Source organism: Melanerpes formicivorus, unplaced genomic scaffold (genome assembly GCF_026170545.1).
Source record: "Melanerpes formicivorus ecotype bairdi unplaced genomic scaffold, bMelFor1.0.p_v2 SCAF_5, whole genome shotgun sequence".
NCBI classification, from domain to species: Eukaryota; Metazoa; Chordata; class Aves; order Piciformes; family Picidae; genus Melanerpes; species Melanerpes formicivorus.
The window spans coordinates 24,285,706-24,308,069 of NW_027142357.1; the positions used below are offsets into that span (position 1 = coordinate 24,285,706).

General features: G+C 37.5%; 1 protein-coding gene across 5 annotated transcripts in view; it reads left to right on the plus strand.

The window, feature by feature from the left end:
* RBMS1 (RNA binding motif single stranded interacting protein 1) overlaps positions 1 to 19,715 on the plus strand; it is a 146,971-nt gene extending 127,256 nt beyond the window's left edge. For 4 of the 5 annotated variants that reach the window (XM_068138771.1, XM_068138774.1, XM_068138775.1 and 1 more), the window contains exons 7-14: positions 6,317 to 6,432; positions 7,264 to 7,313; positions 7,406 to 7,499; positions 10,719 to 10,769; positions 12,967 to 13,077; positions 13,782 to 13,862; positions 14,472 to 14,556; positions 17,340 to 19,715. In XM_068138771.1, coding sequence (XP_067994872.1) covers positions 6,317 to 6,432; positions 7,264 to 7,313; positions 7,406 to 7,499; positions 10,719 to 10,769; positions 12,967 to 13,077; positions 13,782 to 13,862; positions 14,472 to 14,549 — 581 coding nt within the window. In that variant the 3' untranslated portion in view covers positions 14,550 to 14,556; positions 17,340 to 19,715. The remainder of the gene's footprint in view (positions 1 to 6,316; positions 6,433 to 7,263; positions 7,314 to 7,405; positions 7,500 to 10,718; positions 10,770 to 12,966; positions 13,078 to 13,781; positions 13,863 to 14,471; positions 14,557 to 17,339) is intronic. The other variant, XM_068138772.1, reaches the window with a different exon arrangement.
* Positions 19,716 to 22,364: the final 2,649 nt, after the last annotated feature.

Here is a 22,364-nt window from a genome sequence, read left to right on the forward strand (position 1 = left end):
CGTCCCTGGGGGTGTTTAAGAGCAGGTTGGATGAGGCTCTGTCCAGCCTGATCTAGTGTGGGGTGTCCCTGCCCATGGCAGGGGGGTTGGAACTAGATGATCCTTGTGGTCCCTTCCAACCCTGAATGAAACTATGAAACTATGAAACTATGAAACTATGAAACTATAATCGGAGAGTGCCAAAGGGGTAGCACAGGGTAGTCACAAAAGCATCAGTTGTAGAGTTGAGTGACTAGACATTGATGATAACGAGCAAGCTGAAGCCAGATGTGGCAAGCTATTCAGGCTTTATTTCATCACTCCATATTGGTTTTAATGAAAGGTATTAAATATTTAGTGTGTCCTTGTTTGTCTTCAGTGAAGAAGGATAGTTAGCGAAAGAGCAATCTGAAATGCACTGCTATTTGGTATAATCCTAAAACTCCTAGGAGTGGTGTATTAATTTCCCCATTTTTTCTACCTGGGGTTTGTATATAAGGAAGTTCTTGTAACAATTTGTTCCCCTTTCTGAGCTATTACTTTCTGTCTTTTTCTCTTGGGCCTCTGTTTTTTGTATTTTATTCTCTTCTGAACTATATCACAATTTATTATGTGATTGCTGTAATCTTGAAGTAACTTTTGCATTTAGTTCTACTATTCTCTTTGCAGAGTTACTGTTCTCAGTGAATAATACAATATTTAGAGCTTTTCTATTCTCATGTGAAACATGAACCTCATGACATGAACTAGAAGAAACAGAGGCTAGAGTAGTGTAAGGAGCCAGAACACGGAAGATGAGTAGTGAGTTCAGAGCTTTCCTTTCCTAAAGATGATGCTTAATGTTCACTGCCTTTTTGTCTTGTGGTGGACACATAACAATTGTAGAAATTATCTTCTGGGCAAAATCATGAAAGGCACCTCCTCCCTGATACAGCAAGATGTAACAGCATGATGATACTTGACAATAATTATATAAATAGCAGTTGTGCTATAGCATATGTTAGGTATGTGTAAATCTGAGCATTCCGTGTTTTAGGGAAGAAAATGAAGAGCTCTGTTCTTGCCTGTGCTCTTGACAGTAGACCAGGAGGTCAACCAGGTGTTGTAGACATTACTTTTTTAAATGATCCTTATCTTAAACATTTTTCACTAGAAAGGAGTGAAAATAGAGCCTTGAAGTAGTTGCTTTGTGGCATTTGTTTTCGAGCTTTTCCTATTTGCTTTCCTTTACAGTACTCTGTACTTGACCATAAACTCATATTTTTGTGGCTACCTCTCATAGATCCTTTAGAAATAATCCATGAACCACAGTCTGAAAACTACTGTTAAAGTATTTAAGGAGATCACAGTGCTGGTGCTACTCCTTATTGTCACACTGAAGACAGAGGAGCTAAGACTTCACCCATTAGATCAATGATTAGAAGCTTTTACTGCTCTAATTCTCAGTTTGTAATTGCTGCTTAGCTTTAAGAAGTAACACTGGAATGGAAAAGAAAAATACTACTTAAACCCACTCAAAATATACTCCTGTTAGTAAACCTTTTGTAAATTATTGCAGAAATTTAACTCTGAGTACTGCATTTAAGTGAAGATTAGCATAGGGAAGAGTACATATGTAGTTTCTCTTCAAACATGTAAAGCTACTGAGATCTTGGGAGGCACAGTTCTCTTTTAATTCCCACAGCTTTTGGCAAAAGTTTCTAGCTGTACAGGCTTGTCCTGTCATTAAAATGATGCTTTAATGTCGTAATTCATTAGTCCCATATGCTTTGTCACTAGGAAAGAAAAACAAAAAGAAAGATGCCATTTAATTGAAAGCTCACTAAACCAATACTGTTTTAAAGCTATTTTGTTGTAATTTTTTAATATTTGAAAGCAGATTGAAAAGTTGACAAAATTAGCCATCCAAGACAAGGGTATAAACACAAAGCCCTGTGTAAGAACACAATTTTTATTCTTGTGTTTGTAACAGCACCTGGTATGTATTTGAGTAGACACTGAACAAAGAAAGACTGAATTCTAATATACATGTGTGCATAATGTGTGTACCACAAGTATTTACTTGCTGGACTGATACTGAATTCACATCTTTCTACAGTAAAAACATTAGCCCTAGAGGTGGGGGTTTTAGGGCAGGAGGAGGTGGATCAGCATTTTGCACAGCCAGGTTTTAAAGCACTGACCTGCCATAAAACTGTGTGAAAGCTTATGATTACAGAGTATCTCAGTAGCAGCATCTCAACAGACATCTACAAACCATTGAAAGTGTCTCTTGGTTTTCATTAAGTGTCATCAGAGTGGCAATTTTAAGCATTGTGTCTTAGCTGCAGAGACATAAGTCCACTCCAAATCACAGCCTTTTACATCAGCTAATAGCTGATGTAGTTCTGAATATCTACTATGGCTCTCTGTTTTGCACATACAGACAAGTCCCTGAATGATTAATGATCCCCTTCATCACTGGGCCTGCACAATTCCCAGCAGTTAAACAATAAAAATGACTCTCCCTTCCTTCCTGGACCACAGAAAAAAAATTACTGTAGGGCTTGTTAGAGATTTGTGGTTTGGTTTGGTTTGGTTTGGTTTGGTGTTTTTTTTTGTTTGTTTGTTTTATATATGTGTGTGTATATATATATATATATGTATGTATGTGTATATATGTGTGTATAAAAGTTTATTTGTGCAAGAGAGAGACTATTTATGTATTTGTGAAAAATATGAGAAAAGGTAAGCTGAAGAAATAAATTGTAGATTTAATTTTTAAGAGAGTAAAGGCTGTCTTCAGTCCTTGGTATGAGAGAAATCAGTAGATCATACTTGGCTCCCATGAAGGTTTATCTCCTTCTCATGACCCTCCCTCTGATGACCGTCAGTCATCATATTCTTGAAGCATCCAACACACAGAACTCAGGTCAGGAGTATGGAAAAGCAGCCAAAAATTACCATTAGGCCTTCAATTGCAGCGTTCCCCACTATCAGCATTCAGATCTTGAACTGGAATAAGGGAAGACAAATGCTACAGAGCCTTCTCACAGCAGTTGACTATTAAATAGATGGTCTGCCTCATTTTTTTTTTTTAATGTAGTTGGAGCTTTCACAGCATTTGGCTTTATTTATGGCATAGTGAGCAGCAGGAGAAGCTGGAAGGTCAGGAAAATAAGGGTTCCCATGACCGGACCTGTGTTCAGTAAGATGGAGCATCAATTTCAGGCAAATCACAGACATTTTTAAATTATGTTTTTTTCCCATTGCTGCAGGTTTTGGATATTACATATGCAAAATCCATAGTTATTTTTCCATTTTATCTTCCTCTTTAAATTTGTCAGGAGACTTTCTAATCCACCACGGTAGATGTTACATCACTTAAAACGTAGCTGGTTTCAGTTATCTACTGACAAAAAAAATGTAATCATATCTATTCCTAAACTGTGGACATTTTATTCCGACAGTTGGACAGATTTACCTTTTTTTTCCCCTCAGGTATCTTGAGAATGATGGGAAATGTAAGCACAAATGACACTTTCAGAAAAGATTTTTACGATTGACTATGGGAATTTTAATTGAAAGCATGATCACAGAGTAGTCAGGTTTGGATCCTCAAGTCCAGCCTCCCTGGTAAAGCAGGTTTGCCTAGATAAGGTTGCACAGGAACGCGTCCAGGCGGGTTTTGAAAGTCTCTGGAGAAGGAGACTTCACAACCTCTCTGGGCAGCCTCTCTGACACCCTCAAAGTAGTTTATACTTTTGTTCGCGTGGAACTTCCTGCCTTTTAGTTTGGGCCTGTTGCCTCTTATCACTGGGCATCACTGAAAAGAATTTGGCCTCATCCTCCTGACCCCTGCCCTTTAGATATTTTTATGCATTTATAAGATCCCCTCTCAGTCTTCTCCAAACCATAAAGCCCCAGGTCTCTCAGCCTCTCCTGTTGAGAGAGATGCCACAGACTCCTAATTATCTTTGTAGTTCTCCACTGGACTCTCTCCAGTAGCTCCCTGTCTCTCTTGAACAGGGGAGCCCAGAACTGGACCCAGTACTCCAGAGGTGGCCTCTATTACAGCTTAAAATGAGGTATTTGCTGCCTGTGAGTCCTGCAATACATAATCACAGGACTAGAAACATTTAGGTACTTTTTGATATCTTTATAAGACATGCTTATGCTAGTTTCTTTTGACTTAATCTGAAAATGTATAGTGTGTTTTGGAAGTCCCACAATACTAGATGGTTTGAAATAATTTGTAAATAGCCAGAGATACGCAGTGTGGGAAAGAGGGTTTGTATTTTTTGTTTGGGTTTTTGTTTTGTTCTGTTTTCATTTGTTTTGTTGTTGTTTGTGTTTGGTTTGGGTTTGGGGTTTTTTTTTTCATTTAAGGCAGTTAACTTCAGTATCTGGATCTCTCAGCTCTCCCTTTCTGACTCTTTTTTTACATGGTAAGGAAAAAACTAATCCAGAGTCAAAATAATTTCAGATCAGACCCTGGCAATTTAACCATAATTGACTAACATGCTCTTATTTAGGCAGAACTGTGTGTGGATTAAGATGGTGTGTGATATGACCAAGTTTATTGGAATATAGCTTTTATCCATCAGTGTACTAATGCAGTACCTTTCTTTCCCCAAATATGCTGAGACAGAAGTTGCTTCTTATGACAGAAGACTCCAAAGCAAATCCCAGACCTGGGAATGCTAAAAATCCCCTCAGAAATGCAAGATTTTGAATACAATGTTCTTAATTTTCTGTCTCCTACTTCCGAGTTTGTTATTTCCTTGTGCATTTACTCTAGGTCTCAAATACTTTTTCCAGAGTGATTAGCCTAACCTTTCCCTGGTTTACTTTGCGATTATAGGATTTTAATTGTCATTCTCTGTAAGATAATACACTTTATTTTAATTTAGCTGTCATGTTTAGTACTAAAGTCTGACTCTCTGATATTAAAGTTAGGCAAATGCTGAATAACAGCATCCAGACAGGAGAGGTACTGGTCTCCAATAGATGTGTAGTCAATGCTGGAGGTGAGCCAGGGAGTCTCATACCAGTTCTGTCTCCCAGTCCTTCCATTTCTATAGAGAAGGCTGTCAAGAGATTTGGATATTTTGAGTGGGTATGCCATTCAAAACCAGCGATGGCCATTGGTGCTAGTTTCATGCAAAGTTCTAGAGGTCAGGCTGTAATTCTCTGAAGTTTTCATTACCAGTCTTTTGCAAATGCAGAGTGAAGAGCACATCAGAACTGGCCATAGCCATACTGATAGATTTGTTGCATGATACAGATATGCTAAAATTTTTCTTGGTGATGGTTTTTTGAGGGTGGCCCTCCTACCCCATGTGTTTATCCTGCATTTGGAAACTTGCATGTTTTCAGACCCAGCTGAGTCTCATGAAGGTGTTTCCAAACAGAATGGCCTGGAGGAGTGTCATGGTAAAGCTTAGACAGCTAATGTGTCAGGAATTATTGGCAGAGAAGTGCTCACGTCAAAATCATAACAGTGCTTCCACCCTGTGATTAAGGAGGGTGTGGTGTAGCAGAGCTGTGCTTCAGCCATAGGTACTTAGAAGCTATTCGAACTTAAGCTAGTAATAGGGAAAGAACTGTGCAAACTTTTCTTCTTCATTGCTTCAGTTTTGACATTAGAAACTGAAGTCACGGTCAGGATTATATTGTGAGGGAAAAAAGAAGAATGGGGAAAATAAAAAGTGTATCAATACCATTTCCTGATGGTAAGGGGAAAAAATAAACAAAACAAAAAAGAAACCCACTGACAAACAAACAAAAAACCAAACAATAAAACCCCAAACCAAGGTAAAAGAAAAATCTTGACGAATTTCCAGTTACACTGTGTGCTCTTCTTAGAGCAGAGATAAAAAGGGAATGGATAGTTCTGGCATTTTTTCAGTATAAGGTGGTAGGAGATAAAGAAACCCACTCCACCCTGCTGGTGGGAGTAAATGAAGGTACTGTACCTGCTCTTCTAGCTATTCTGAATGAGGAGTTTGAGGGTTTGGGACATTATTGAAACCCCTAAGGGTTAGGACCTTTGGATAGATTTATTCTCCATCTTCTTAGGTATATCTCCTAAGAGGCAAAGCTAAGAATTGAGATGGCAGTTCTTATTCATGCCCAATCCAACAGACACATACTCAGGATATACAGACCATGTTTCTTTCCAACAGTAGCTTAAAATCAAAGATATAAGGCATTCCAGATGCTCTGTGTGTGTCAGCTATCTTTGTGCTATTTAACTGTCATATTGGGAATATAACTTAAAAAGCATACCTCATTTGGAGCACTGAACACCTCTGTATGAATGCTACCTCAACTAATATTTCATCTTTCTTCTTAGTTCCTGCAGAACCTTTATTGTGCAAGTTTGCTGATGGAGGACAGAAAAAGAGACAGAATCAGAATAAATATATACAGAATGGAAGAGCATGGCACAGAGAAGGCGAGGTGAGACTTGTAAGTCCTCCTTTCAAGCTTTAGTGTGGGTGTGCAATAACAAATACTTAGGAAAATGATAGGCATTGAGACTTCCTGGATTGGCTCTTTGGCTTATTAAAAATGTGCAGGCAACTCTTACCTGACAGTTTTCAACTCTATAAAATACTTAACTGTGTCTTTCTACAAAGAAAAGAAGGTAAAATGCAGAACACTAAATTCTGCCTCATTAACATGAACAATAAAATCTCCTTCCACCTGGTCAGGAGTATGACTAAGATTATAAAACTACCTGAAACATAACTTTATTCACATCTATTAAATAATCCTTTGATTTATGCAGAACTTCTATGCACATCACTTTCTTGAGATTAAAATAATATGCCAATGAAATGCAGTATTGATTTATGTTTTTTAATTCACAGCTTTCTAGATCTTTAATGCTCAAGGTAGTAGTTTCATAGGTTTACTGTGGTTAGCGAGCCTAGACATCTCATTTATATGAGACAAGAAAATTCAAATGTGTCCTGAAAAACAGCGCTCCCCATTCATTCTTATAGTTAATGTATCGTAGGCAACACCCTAACGTAATCATCTTCATGCCCTGCCTCTCAAACACAGACATGTTCCCTTAGCCAGGCATTTCATAGATTGCATTTTGTTCCTCGTGCTGGGAACTTGGAATCTTGTATTCGCAGCCAGTATCACTAACACTCTTTGTTATATAATTGCTTCTGTCAGTTAGCATTTCCCTAATTTATAGTAATGCACTATTTCAACTGAAGAAAGTGAAATAATTTATGGTCCAAACAAATTTTGTCAACTCTTTCTTTCCACTTTTATTTGTTAAAGGCTGGAATGACACTCACGTATGATCCAACCACAGCTGCTTTACAAAATGGGTATGTTAAATAATGGCACACTAAGAAAAAAAACTTTTCATTATGAAAGATGAATGAAACCAGCATTTAATAAATATTTCTGCATTTTCTAGATTTTATCCATCACCCTACAGTATTACAGCAAACAGAATGATTACTCAGACATCCATTACGCCATATATTGCTTCTCCGGTTTCCACATACCAGGTTTGTATTTAGAACTTAGTAGCTGAAATGGCTTATTGGAGCTTATATTTGTTTACCGATTTCTACATCTGATTCTTTGGAGTTTTCCAGTAGCACTTCATTTTAATGAAGTGGCCTCTTCATGCTGTACACTGTGAAAATGATGGCCTTAAAAACTGAGACTGTTTGCTTCAGGAAGCAGAGATATTTAATGAGATACGTGGTGTATTGCAAAACAAAGTCTCTCAACTTGTGCTGATGGCTGAGGTATTTATAGTCACTTCTGCATTACACATGATTTTTCATTTTCTATTGCTCAGGTTCTTTTAATGTCAAGAATTTACCTTTAAAACAATCATTCATCCAAAAACTTCTTGATTGAGTTAAATTCTATTTCAAAGATATTTCTCCATGCTTTTTCAAGTATTCTCCAGGTTGTTGCAGTGCGAAATTTAAAAAGCCCAGCAGTAATGTAACTATGTAACACATAGTTGTACTAAGAAGGGTGCAGAAACTTGAGTGACATTAGAGGAATAATTTTGAAAAAGAGGTCAAAGTTCAAATGACACTAGTATTCAAATCCAGTAGTTTTATGTTAGGAATAAAGCATTCGGTAGTCTAGAACTATGTTTCTAAACCAAAAGCTACTTTATTTTGAACAATAATTTAAAACATGAATCATACACTTTTTTTTATACCTGAAAGGGAGTTTTGATAGGCATCATCTTGAGTCTCCACTGAGGGATGTGGATAAATAATTCAATATGCTGTGAAAGATAGGGAATTTTTTGCACTTTGATGTACATATTGTAGGGATCCTTAATATTTGGGCATTGTACATTTCAGTTTATAAGCAGCTTGCATTTAATGCAACCAGTATGGCAGTCTCAGATGCATGCTCTATAAATTCTGTTTGAGATATGCCAGTTACTGCAGTGTAAGCTAAATGATCAGCTACTTTATAATTTTACTGTTTAACATATAGAAGACATAAATATCAGTGATTCAGGTAATAAATAACCAAAGCAAATTAAATTTGGACAATTCTTACCTCTCTTTGTCAGGGGAGGAGGAGGTGAAGCTGTTTAGTTTTTAGTGAAAGAGACAAGCTGAGTTTTTTAGTTTACTCTGAGTGAAAAGGAAGGTAGAAGGCTGTGCAGAAGGCATATGGAAGCCTAGCAGTAGTACTGTGGTCAGTGACATTTGGTCAGTATTCCCTTGAAGAAATTTCCAAGGTGAAAAGAGTGATGATGAATTGTCTAATAATACTTTGGAGGTCTAATGGCTTCTTGTGCGAGGAAAGCGTCATGTAGGAGTTAAAAGAGTGTACTCTGGGGTAAAGGGCAGATGGCTTCATTTTATATTAATTTCTGAAGTGACTTACGCAACACAGTGTTTGCATTTGGCAGACAGTATTAGTGCTGTATTTTTCACTATATTGAATCATTCTGGTTTGTACAGCAATACCTCAAAAATTACAGCAAGTCCTTGCCCAGAAAAATATTCCAGTAGAATTAGCTGGTATTCTTTATTAAAATATAAATTATTTATCAATATTAGAATCTCAGATATTCAGAATCCAAGTAAAAGTTGCAAGTTGGCATGGAAATGTACTCCCTAGTAATACAGTATCACTTTTCTGGGCTTATCAAGACAGACAGACTTAATGCTTCCAGAAATGTTGTTACCAGGATTTCAATATACATGGCATGGAGCTTCAGTTATTGTGGATGGAGTTATTAACATCATTATGCTTAAAATGCCACTGTAATAGGAATTGAAAATTAAATTGAGGTATTCTGTATTGAGGAGGAAGGAGGCTCTTGGCCAGAAAAGTTTCACAATTCGAGTATTAGTCACTGAAACCTGCAGCATTTTGTCGTCTACGGAACAGGACGTATCACAACAGCCTGATTTATTTTTTTTCTTTGGGGTGTGGTATAACCTGTTTCTAGATTTATTCTTATTACAGGTAAACAAATTTAATAAAGTTTTGACTTGCATTTGTTTCTGCAACTCCTGTATGCCTAAATGACAGTATTAAGCCAGTTGCTGTCATAGTATGAGTAGATCAGCCAAACCTTTAGTCAGGCTGTACCAGTATTTTTGCCATTAAGCTTTTGCCTGAGGGAAGGGAGGGTTCAACTGGTTTCCATTTTTGAGCTTCTGCTTGCTCTTTTTCTGATTGAAAAAGAAAAAAAAAACAACCTAAAATTACTTCAATTTGAGAGGAAGTACCAAGAGAGAAGAAGTACTTCCATCTTGCAGAAAATGTCTCACTTGGATTTTTTTTTTTCAAGACCATCTGTGTGCCTACCCTGTTCCGGGCCTCTGAGAATAATGGTAGAGGCTTCTAAGGGGCTTTCAATGTCTTGTAGAAGTAGTGAGTCAGTTTTGCATGTGTGGTGTGGGTCAGAATCTTGCCTTATCCTACACTCCAGGAGGTATGGAGAAAACATTTTCATTCTTTTAATATTTCTTGCAGCAGATTTTCAAAGAGCTGTTGAAACCAGATCTTTTTGACTAAGAAAAACATACAACTGATCACCTCTCAATCTTTCTCATTTACCTTATTATGGGAAGTGAGGCATCCTACTTCAACTGAAGTATTTGTTAGTCAGTGTGCATGGAGAGAAAACATGCTTGTGGCAAGAGCAAGAATGCTCATTAGAACCTTCTCTTTTTCTAGTGCTTTGGGAATTACATACTGCAATGTCTGGGAGAACAACAGTTTTCCTAAATCTTCTCCTTATTCCTGGAAGAAGATTATAGCCAAATTCCTTGTTTCTTTTTCCCATGTGGAAATACAATGATTTTTTTTCTTCATTCCAATCGGAGTAGAAGACAGTAGAAGTCTTCTGAGATCACAATTTCTTTTCCCCAAAGGAATTGCAAAGACAGGAGTCTCCTTTTCAACACAGCAGAAACCTCTGTTTAAACCCTGTTTTGAGCAGGTGGTGAAGTTTGAGTTTGGTGAAGTTTCTTAGACCTGCACTAGAAACATAGTATACTGTTCTGAAAGGTATATGTGGTGTATTGTCTCTAAATTTTGTTCTGATTTACAGATAAAATAAATACAGAGAAATCGGCGTCAGTCCACAGAGTGACGGTTTGCTTTAAAAAGTGAATAAATAAGGGAGGGGGCTTGTTAAACAATTAATGACATCATTGCTATATTTCAGTTTGAATATTCAAGAAAAGAAAGGCTGAAACAAAAATAAAATACTGATTCTGTTCTAGGTTCAGAGTCCTTCTTGGATGCAGCCTCAACCATATATAATGCAGCACCCAGTAAGTTTATGCTTCTCTGTTGTTGTGTTACTGGTTGTAGAAACACTTTACATACTTTAAACAGCAGGAAATAGGTCAATTACTTCCAGAGTTTTGACAATTACATCACGATTAAATCATGGCTCAATATGAAAAGAGTCATGAAGATAACAACCTGAACTGGGGCCTCATTTCATTAGGCAAAAAAAAAGAAAGCTGCCTTCAGGGTTTCAAGGTGATGAGGACAATTAAAGCTACCAAGTCAGCATACTGAGGAAACCTTTTCTTTTTTTTTAATTGAAATGAGAAACACTTTGTAAATACCAGTATTTTACATACTGCTTACCTATCAGGAGCTGGAATTGAGGAGTCAATGTTTTAGAATGGCTAATTTGTGAAAGCTTGATAGATGTACCGATACGAATGATATTATGGGCACTCACTTGAGAAATCCTGCATAACTTGTTCTGGCTTCACTGCTCATGAGTAATGCTGGTCTCCATACACTTTTGGATGTGGCATCTGTACCAGACTGTCAGGCATTATAATTTATACTCTCCCATGATATTTTGCATCTTATCTATGTCATTTGCCAATTAAGTACCATTATATCTGAGATTTATTAGGTTTCTTGAGATGAACATTACAAATCATAGTAGGTGCTTTAACATATGCACTGCTCGAGTTAACAAACAAGTCCGTTTCCAGATCTAAGAGGGATATTGTCTTGACTTTAACTTCTTCAAGCAAATTATAGAATGTAAATCCTCTTGGCAGAACATTTTCTTCTTGTGCACGCAGAGAAGGTGATGCTGAACCAAAACACTCTCTCAGACACTTAGCTGTTGTTGTATTTGTGGGGTTTGATGCTAAACACACATGCGCACAACTTTTTAAGTTTTCTTTCCAGCAACACAGATTTTCATTTAAAAAAAAAGCAAAAGTTTTCAAATCATGGCTGTGAAAGGTGCAAGCTGGTATGTTGTAATGCTGTAAAGTGTGTTAGCTTCACAGATAGGCAAGATGTGATTCTGCAGTTGAAAACACAAGGTCTAGATTCCTGACTTAAGTTCAGTTTTGGCCTGTGCAAAGGCTGGTGCTGTCTAACTCATTTGCTTTGCAGAGAAGCCTGCAGTCTCCAGACAGGAAATTCTTTTAGCGTTTGATGTGACTGTGACTCATTTGATCTACAGTGATCAAATGACCTTTTTTTCCAACTACAGTCTGTACAGATTTTTCTTTTCTTTTCTTTTTTTTTTCATTTGTAAGAATTAGTTATTGATTCAAAATGATGTCTTTCAGTATGCCGCAATTATTTCTGTTGGTATTGAGCCTCACATCAATTTTAATGAGGGCTTCTGTGAGCCCAAGTCATAGAAAATATTTGGAAATGTAGTTTTGTAGAGTGCAATTGGTAAAATTTGTTGGTGTTGACCCTCCATTTCACATTATTGTGGAAGCCTTACAAGGAGGCTCTCCATATTTAGCAATCTCAATGTTTAAAAATTCAACATACAGTTTTTATGAAGTGGTTTTTATAAAATGGTACAAGAATAATATCGGGGTCATCACAGTAGCTGGTATTCAGAAAAAGAATCAGCATTGCTAACCCACACTTATAAAATGTGTGCAGAAGAGACCAGCCATTAAGTAGGGCAGCTGTCTCCTGTGTGAACATCACATGTGACAACTAAAATTCTCTTAAAAATGTTCCTCCAAAGCCTCCATTCCTAAGGATGAGATAAAAACTTCCTCCTAAATCCCAAATTTCCAAAGCTTCAGTTAAGTGAATCTATAATCTATAATATCATGGGGTCTGTGTTGATAGGTTGGACTCGATGATCCCCGAGGTCCTTTCCAACCTAAGTGATACTGTGATACTGTAATCTGGTAATGTTTGTAGATTTTGGTTTAAAATTCGCACCTGGTTAAACTCATATGGTACAAAGTGTTTTCAGCAGGTGTCTCAAGTGCATTGCACATCAGTTTTGAGTTCAAAAGGAAGTTAATGCAGTTCTTAACCCATTACCAAAAGGCAAACTGTATCTGCTTGAGAGGAACATTCAGAATGCCTCAGACCTGCATCCTGAATCAGTGCCTGGGATTAAAGAGAGTTATTGTGGTACATCTCCTTGGAAGAACAGCCCATACTTAGACTCTCAAAAATGTAATTAAAACCTGAGTGTTGCCACAACCATTTCTTTCTTTGTTTTAATAGGGTGCTGTACTGACTCCCTCCATGGACCACACCATGTCACTACAGCCTGCATCGATGATAAGCCCTCTGACACAGCAGATGAGTCATCTTTCGTTAGGCAGTACTGGAACAGTATGTAGCAATTTAATACAACACAAAACTTCCACAAGTAGAAAATGCTGCATGTAGATCACAGTATGCCTGTGCAGCTCGCACGTGTAAAAGAAAGTAATCCTTTAAGTAGTCTTTCATCCAATAAATTATTAAAAACTGTCTTCAATTTTTAATTGTTTTTATACCATTTTATTTAGTTTTTTAATTTATTTTGTTTATTTCAGTTTTATTTTATTCAGCTGATCAGAAATGGGAAATGAGTAAATTAAAATAAATCAAAGAAAATGGAAGGAACCCAGAAGGTAACTCCAGAGTTGTACCGCAAAGGAAAGAATAGTTGTGTTTACTCTTCAGAAGATCATAGTTGTAGAAAGCAAAACAAAGTGTGGAACAGAAACAAAACTGAAAGAGGTGCTGGGTACCTTTTAAACTGAAAGACTTCTTTCTTGAGCAAATAGAATTTTAAAAATACCCAAACAAACCTAACTGTGATGAATGGGATTAACAGAGAAGGAAAAGTGTTTTGCCTAGCCTTTGAAATCTAAATTTGAGTTTTCTCAAAACAGCTACCTCACTTTTCTGAAAAGCCTATTGATTTCTGACACAAAAGTCTTCCTCTCATGTATATTGCATTAGGAAAACATAAACAATATCTTGATAGGTGTTTGAATACTCTTAAATTTACACTTGGCTTCAACTCAACTGACTTTCTGTCTTTCTAGTACATGCCAGCCACAACAGCTATGCAAGGAGCCTACATACCCCAATATACACACGTCCAGACAGCAGCGGTTCCAGTTGAGGTTAGTAAGAGACATGAGTGTTTTATTAGATGTCTTTTTTGGCCAGGAAAATTACTGTTCAAAGCTTAACATGCAAGTTGGAGAAAGACTTTTGGTATTGCACTGTTTGCCAGAGCACTATCAGCTGTATTAATTCCAAGGTTTCTGGGAGGTCTGTGTGAAGTCCCAACTACAATTCTTTGTGTTGCTGAGTGCCAGTCACACCACGGTACTCAAAGCGAGTGTTTGTACATGTGGTTAAGTAAATCTCATTCTTCTCACTGCCCGTCAGAGGGAGAGGGGCAGAATGCTCCTTGGCATTTGGAGATAAAAAATATACTAGCAGTTACTCGCTCCCTCCGTGTATTTATTTCTGTAATGTCAAAGGTTTGTGGTTTTCTTAGATTATCATCAAAGCAGCTGAGGAAATACAAGGTCTGCATTTTATTTCTCTGCTAGCAGAAATGTAAATTAATGCAAAGTTCAGTCTTCAAGTTTGGAACACTCCACTTGAGAAACATTAGGCTTTAGATTTGAAGACTGTTAATTGCTTGAGTGACATGGAAATACTGATTGTAGATAGTGCTGCCTGATTTTTATCTCAATGCCTTGTCTTCCTTTTATTTGCAGGAAGCCAGTGGTCAACAACAAGTTACAGTAGAGACATCCAGTGACCATTCTCCATATACATATCAACAAAATAAGTAACTGTGAGGTAGGGGCTTGTCCTGTCACATGAAAGATGTGGATTTGAAGATATTTCATAATTTACAGTACTCTGTATTGAAATTACTTTTTTTAAAATGTCATCTAAATAACACTGATAATATCTGGGGACAGCCAGTGATGTTAATTTGAACTTGGCCAGAGTTAGAAGCTAGGAAAGGAAGCACAACTTCCCTGAGTTAACAAATTATGAGTAATAGTGTTTTCATAATTTCTCTATAACATAACTGGATTGTGTTGGATTTTAATTTGCTCATCTTGGCACCATGCTGTATACAAGAATAACAGTGAATTAGTGCTAAAATAGAGAATCACAATGCCAAAGGGAGATGTAGACTGATGTATAATATCCTCTAGTTCTGTGATACATGTTGCAGCTTTGCAACTGATTAACAGACCGCAGTCAGAGGGGTAGTCTGGTAGAAGTTCCTGCTGACATTTATCTTGAAGATTTCCCTGTTCATCACTTCACAATTTTGTCAATTACTTTTTTTAATTCACATCCTTGTTTGGCTCTAATTCCAGAGTTTTACTTTCCTACTCCAGATTTCTCTGATTTTGCTTGCATGGCCTTTCCTCACTAACCCATCATTCACTTTACTTGAGCTCCTTCTGTGCAAAATTTTTGTTGTTTGTAGATAGTCATCCTGAAAATACTGTTTGCATTAGCCATTCCTTTCTCCATTCTCCATGTCCTAAAATTCTGGAATTAAATTCTTCCTTAACTTGTGTTTCTCTGGCTTTGTAAGACAGGCAACTTTTTTTTTAGACTTCTACTGAAACATTCCATTCAGCTGCAATAATGTGCTGAAGGCCATCTTAGGTTTTTTACAGCCCTCATAGCATTTTTTAGATACTCAAAAATCATAATCTGTAATGAATTTCTAATTGTGTGATATTCTCCCTAAAATGTATAGATGTAACAGTATACCCATTTTGGTGCTACCTTTGATTTTGCAGGTTAGCTGCACTGTTTGACAGCACTACTCTCCTCTCCATTATTGGCATAACAGCTTCTTATATGTTCAAGAATGTAAAGGTAGAAACAAACTAGTGGGGAAACTTCACACATTCAACAGATGGCACAGTATGCATAATGCAGCATCTGACCTGTGTTTATTATTGTAGTCTGACCAAATGCTGGCATTCAGAGAAAACCCACATCCTTGATTTGCTTCCAGGGCAGGGAGAAAGCAAAGCCAGAGTCTCCTCGTTATCCAGCTCGTGCTGTTGAAATCATGGCTCCTGCACATTTCCCATGCCAAGGCTGTTGGCTGGTGTTAACCACTTTTCAAGGAATTATTTCTTTGCCTTAAGTCTTCCCCATGGGTGTGTAAAACTTCCTTATCAGTAAAGATTTGTGGTAGATGGCAAAGCATAATCCTGTATGTCATCTCCCTGTCCTACCTGTCTCCCCCAGCCTGCCACTATCTTTCCCAGAGACTGCGGCAGGAGCAGTGTTTAGTCTCCTGAAAGGATGAGATGTGTTGCCATCTGAGACACATTTTGTAAAGAAAACTGTGTCAAATACCAGGCTCTCTGTGTGTTTGCTGTAAACCAATCTTCCACGTATTTTATTCTTCAGGGAGGTAGCGTCACCTGTATTTATATGCGGTAGGAACCAGTGAATTATCTGTCAGCAGCACTATGGCAGAGGGCACGTGGAGAAGGTTAATATTACTGAACTGATTTCAGCCTCAGAGTATGGCATTTGGTATTTCTGTCCCTGGAACATGTTGGTACTTGTCGTTTTTTGGACAGGTGAAGGGGAGGCAAATGACAGTTATCTGTTGCCCTAAATACATGGACCACTGCACTCTCTTAATTGCTGTGGCTTCATTACTATGGCCAGACTGAAACTTCTTTCCAAATGCATGTGCAGCACTTTGGGGAATGTCCTATTAAAAGTCAATATACACATTGCCATAAATAAGGGGTAAATGACAACCGGCAGTTTTGCACAAGTGGATGCAGTAAATCAGAACCAGCATCTTTGCTTTCCTGGCTACATTTCATAACTTTATAGCTTCTTTTCAAAAAGTTGCTACTATGTGAAAACAGTCAAAGGGACTTGAAAAAACCCACACTCCATGTTGTAATTATACATGCACCTATAAATATATGAGCCTTAAGATACCAGACTTTGTCTTGCCTTGAGAAATTAAGGAATTGTCTAAATGTGTTTTTTTCATTAACAAGGTAGTTTTAAAAACTCACACAGCAATATAAGCCAATAGAACAGCAAGTTGAGAAACCTTCCTTCAAATATAATTAGCCCTGAATTGCTATATTAGCCATCATGGAGGCACAGTAGCTGTCTCTTGCTTTAGCTGTTGCATATAGCCTCCCTGAGGCTGCACCAAAAGAAAGTTGTGTTCCTTTTCCAGAGATCAAAAGCCTTGGAGATACCACAGGAGTAAAGATGACACACTCAACCGCTTTTGGTCAATTAAAAGTACAGGACAATAACAAAGCAAGAAAGAAGGCAGTGACTCTGAATGCAGTCGCAGGGTTCCCCAGTGGGAGCTCTGCATGCCAGGCAGGACAGAGGGGAAAATGCAATATAGAAGGTATCCTAGAGGAGAGCCTTGTCCTGGAAAGGGCCAAGAACTTGCAGTGCCACCTACATTACTTCTCCAATCTGTACTCTGATTCACTTAGTTTTCCCACAGCTGTCTAAATTAGGAAATTAATTAGTTTTACAGACAGCTATCTTAGGGAAGAAGCATGCAATTGTAACCCTGTTCTAGCTCTGATGTTTCTCTGTTACAGATGTCCAGTGTTGACCTGGCCTCGAGAAGGGTGCAAAGGCTGAAACAATCATGGATTTCACTGATCAATTGTGCTTTAGGAATTATTGACAGTTTTGCACAGGTTCTTGAAAATGTTATTTATAATGAAATCAACTAAAACTATTTTTGCTATAAGTTCTATAAGGTGCATAAGAAAAAAAACAAAAACTTAAATTCATCTAGTAGCTGTTCCCATGAACAGGTTTATTTTAGTAAAAAAAAAAAACAAAAGAAAAGAATTTTTATCAAGTGTTATCATGCAAAAAAAAGAAAAACAAAACAAAAAAAAAATTCAAATTTCTGGGTATGCACAGATGACCACGAAGACTTATTCATGTGCATGACAGAATTTGTGTTTTGGTTTCTTTTTCTTTTGTTTGTTTCTTTCTTTTTTGTTTTTTTTTTTTTTCCTTTTCTTTTCTTCCTTTTGTTTTTTTTTTTTTAATTGTATGAAATGGGTTTTCTGAAGTTTAAAATAGTAAAACATCTAAGACGATGTTCTGTGCTTGCAGTGTGTGAGTGTTGCTTTAGTGCAGTGTTGCAGTTATAGTGTCTGGTCTTTTTAGCTTTCTGTTTTTCTTTTAATGTAGTGTGAAGTGTCTTATCCTTTTCTATGAATTCCAATTTGCCTTAAATCTTTCAATGCTGTAGCTGTTTCAGTAAGTAGTCCATACTAATGGTGTAGAATGCTTTGACCAAATGAGCTGGTCTATTATGCCTTGTAAAACAGCAGCATAGGGCTTTTAAAGGTAGTCAATAAAAATTGCTGAAAATTTGGCTTTTTTAATGTGTAGTAAGTGTTTTTAATGATTTTTCACATAATATGTAAGGTAGTGAAATGCAAGAGGGGGAAAAAATGTTTTGTGTGAAACACATTTTCTGACTGGGGAAATTTTAATAGGATGAATTGTTTGTAAGGCCATATGCCAATAGTTCCCTCGTAGTTTGAATGATTTAGGACCTCTGCTGTATGATGCAACGTAAAATCTTTTTTTGCCTTTTTTCAGAAACTAACTTGATGTTCTAGTTTTAGCATAGGTTGGGTAGGGAGTTTGGGGAGGGGATATCACCGAATGTTTTTGTCCTTCCTTTATACTAATGATAGTGCTTTAGGATGAGGATTGTGCTGAGACTTAGCAAACAGAAAAGTTGTTATTACAGCGAAATGGCAAAAGCTAAAGGACTCGTTTTCAAACATATGCTGAGATGTAAGTAGAAGCGTAATTGATTGGGTACTAGCTCTCTATAGTAGGTAAATAAAAATAAAAAGACTTGGCACTTTTAAAAGGTAACTTTACCAAAGAACAAAGAGCCAGTAACCAATAATTCTGATTTGTCTCAGCATTAGGTCTTCTGTACTCTTTTATTTTTGCCGGACCAGTTTGCGGTTAGGAGAATGTGCCTTTTTTGTACATTTGCATTTAGGTTTTATAATTTTAATTGATGTATGGACACAAAAGCATGAAGGAAGACTTGGATCCAAGCAGTGCCACACTTTACATCATCACTACAAGTGTTAAGTGTAAAGAAAACCGATTTTGAAACTATGAAATTCCTGATTCATAAATACACAGTTGTTTGTACTTCACATATTAGATGATTCACTGCTACTAAAGCTCTTTATTACAATTGCATATGTTTTAAATCGAATGATAAATTAAGTTGTCTTCCAAAACTGTGTACTTCTCTGGTCAGCTGTATATGATCAGTTATCTACCTCAAAGTTTATTTCCTTTTGTATTGGGACAGGTTGCTGGCCCTCCCTGTTTCCACAGACCAAATCATCCTAGCTCGGGAGCTAGGGCTAAGCAGTTGTTTCTTTCAAGTATTTTTTAGTTTTTAAATTTTGTGTGAGTATTGGAGTATAGATGTCGGTGACATTTCATAGTTTCAAAAGTAAATTGCTGCTCTGAGAAGTGTAGATTCTAGTGAAATACATAGTCATAAGAGATGTGTTTTTGTTTTTTCTTCTTTTAAAAAGTTGTGGTATTATTGGTTCTATGCTCCCTGGAATATTACTGCTTTGTAATAGTTCAGACTTCCTGCAGCGCCTTCCCTGTATCTGGTGACTTTCAAACCCTGGATCTCTCACTACTTGATACTTTTGTGTTAATTGAAACTGCAGTGTGATAGCTGTGATAGAGGGAGGGAAGGGCTGCTGCCAGAAACGTCTGAACTAAGTGCCATACTCATTGTCTGGGTAAGATTTGGGAAATTTAACCTCTGTACATAAAGAAATAATCAGTTACTTAAACATCACATAGTAGACAGCCATTAAATTATAAAAAAATTAATTTATGAAGAAAGACCTTTTGTACAGATTGAAAAAAAAAAAAAAAAAAAAGATTTTCATAGAGATATCTATATGATCAAGAGAGTTAATTTTTTATTTTTGTTTTACTAGTGCCACAAACTTGCCAGTGGTAACTTATTTGTCCGGTTCAAGATAACTCTGTAGTTTTGTTTCCTAGGACTTGTTGTTAAAACGCCAAAAGACATTTTTGAACTGTAAATTTGATTAGATTGTTAGCTTTTTCTGTTTTATTTCTTTGAAAACTTTTGAATAAAAAAAGGTTAAAAAAAAAAAAGGATTGTCTTTTTCCTTCAGCCCTTCCTTTATTGGGGGGGGAAAACCCAATAGGTGTCCCAGTAGGTTTCCAAACAGGTTATGGTAAAACCTTTGTGTGTATTTTGAAGATGTCAGGGTTGCTCTCTGCTTTACAGTCTTTTTTTTACTTCCTCTACCTTTTGTTAAAACCAAATTTTGACTCTTTCAAAACCACGTTACAGAGTTACTCTGTCAGACAAAGCAGGAGAATATGTAAGAAAAACGTATGATGAAATACCTGATTTGAGTGCAAGAACTCTGTTGTCCTCTATGTCAGCCTGCATGGAAACTCATATGGCACCAGGCCTGCTCACGGTAGTTGTAAATGTAAGCCAGTTTTCTAGAAATAAGGGTGGAGATGGAGGGACACTTTGACAGTTCATTACATTGAGCTGCTTTTGTCTTCCCAAGTACAGTACCAGTTCTGAAAAGCAGAAGTGATGCTTCACTGGCATTAAAAATTAGCCTGAATGTTTGCCTTCCAGCTGCAATCTTCGAGTATTTTATTTCTTTAAAGATAAACTCAGGTTTTATTATCCTTTGGCAAGATCAGCACTGCTGATTGTGTGATTCAGATAGAGGACTGCTCTGCCTAAAGTGAGGCTTGGGGAAGGAGTACAGTAAAACATGAACCAGTGTGTATCCTCAGAGAAATTCTTTACGAGTCACACAGTCCTTGACCTAGCTTTGTATCGACGCATATGGCAGGAGAGGGATTTTGACCTAGTCTTGGGTGCCCAAGGGTGCACCCAGTCGCTGGGTGATCCAGTGGCCTCCTGCATCTTGCCCATAGTGTTGGATTAGGCAAAGGGGAGGCTTGCTTGCTGCAGGCTGTGCTGCACTGGAGACCCATCTTCCTTGTGGAAGACAGTCCTTCACATTATACACCTGGTTTTGACATGGACAGGCCAGGCATCCTGCTGGATGGGCCAGCTGGGGCAGTGCGCAGCCCAGGCTTTTGTTCACACGATGCCAATGCAAGGTACTGAGAATAAAGGTACTTCTAGTGAAGCTACCAAAGGGGACTCATCTAGGCATCACAAAACTTGACTTGCATTAGCTTATTCAACAGAGCCATCCTCAACAATGAGGACTCTTCTTAATAATTACGAGAAAAGCCCCTCATGCTGTATGCTATGAAACCCATTTAGGCTCATGTAACTGAAGAATTGCCTTTTTTACCAATCTGTGGTAATTTAATTACTGGCCCAGTATGTTGCCTCTCTAAAGTGCATTGAATAGGAAGAGGAATACAGAAAATTTTTAGTGGAAGTTGATCCTTTAATGCATTATTCCCGTTCACTACCATACTGAATTAATCTCAGATGAATGACTCTTCTGACAGAATCACAGAATGTTGCAGCTTGCAAGGGACCTTGAAAGATCCCCTAGTCTAACCACCCTACTAGAGCAGGACCACCTGAAGTAGGTCACATAGGAACACATCCAGGTGGCTTTTGAATGTCTCCAGAGAAGGAGACTCCATAGCCTCTCTGGGCAGCCTGTTCCAGTGCTCAGTCACCCTCACAGTGAAGAAGTTTTTGTTTATGCTCAGGTGGAACCTGCTATGCTCCATCTTGCACCCATTGCCCCTTGTCCTATCATTGGACACCACTGAGAAGAGCCTGGCTCCATCCTCCCAACACTCGCCCGTCACATATATCTAAACACTAACAAGGTTGCCCTTACAAAAGCTATATGCAATAGAATAATGTGGATTGGAAAGGCTTTTTGCTATCTATTTGCTTTTCTAATTGGCCTTTTGATAAACTTAGCTCTCCCACTGTAACTCCAAATTTATTTGATAAGAATGAATGCTTTCAGATATAATATCTTTTGCCTGATATAGTAAGAATATATCACTTCTATCAGGCAATCTGCAATAATGCAATGTCTTTATGTAATACACTTTTATTATACATCATAAAACTCACTACCAACTGGCTTGTTCAGACATTGACTCTCTCTTATGCATACTCTTTGCTTTGAAACCTATTTGCAGGTGTGCTGTTAATAAAATCTGGTCCCTGTTAAGTACTGATAAGCATCATGTTTGTGTGGAATGATTTCATACTGATACAAATAACTTTGTTTAAAGTGATTCACAGACCCCATTGTTTGTTTGTTAGTGATTAGAAAGCAGCCTTTCTTTAGGAGCTCTGTTTTCTAAACTTAACTAAATAGGACAGGTGCAACAAATGCAGTAACAGCAGTGGTACAAAGTGCTGTTGATAGTTGAGCTATGCCAATGACTGCGTGTATTTGGCTAGAATATTTGTGGACCAAGTCAGAGTAATCTGAAACACTTTCCTAGTATTCTTTTGTCAGTTATTCTCAGACAAAAAAATGAAATAAAATTGAGAGTGGTGTTTTGCTTTCCCCTTCTAGCTTTAATTT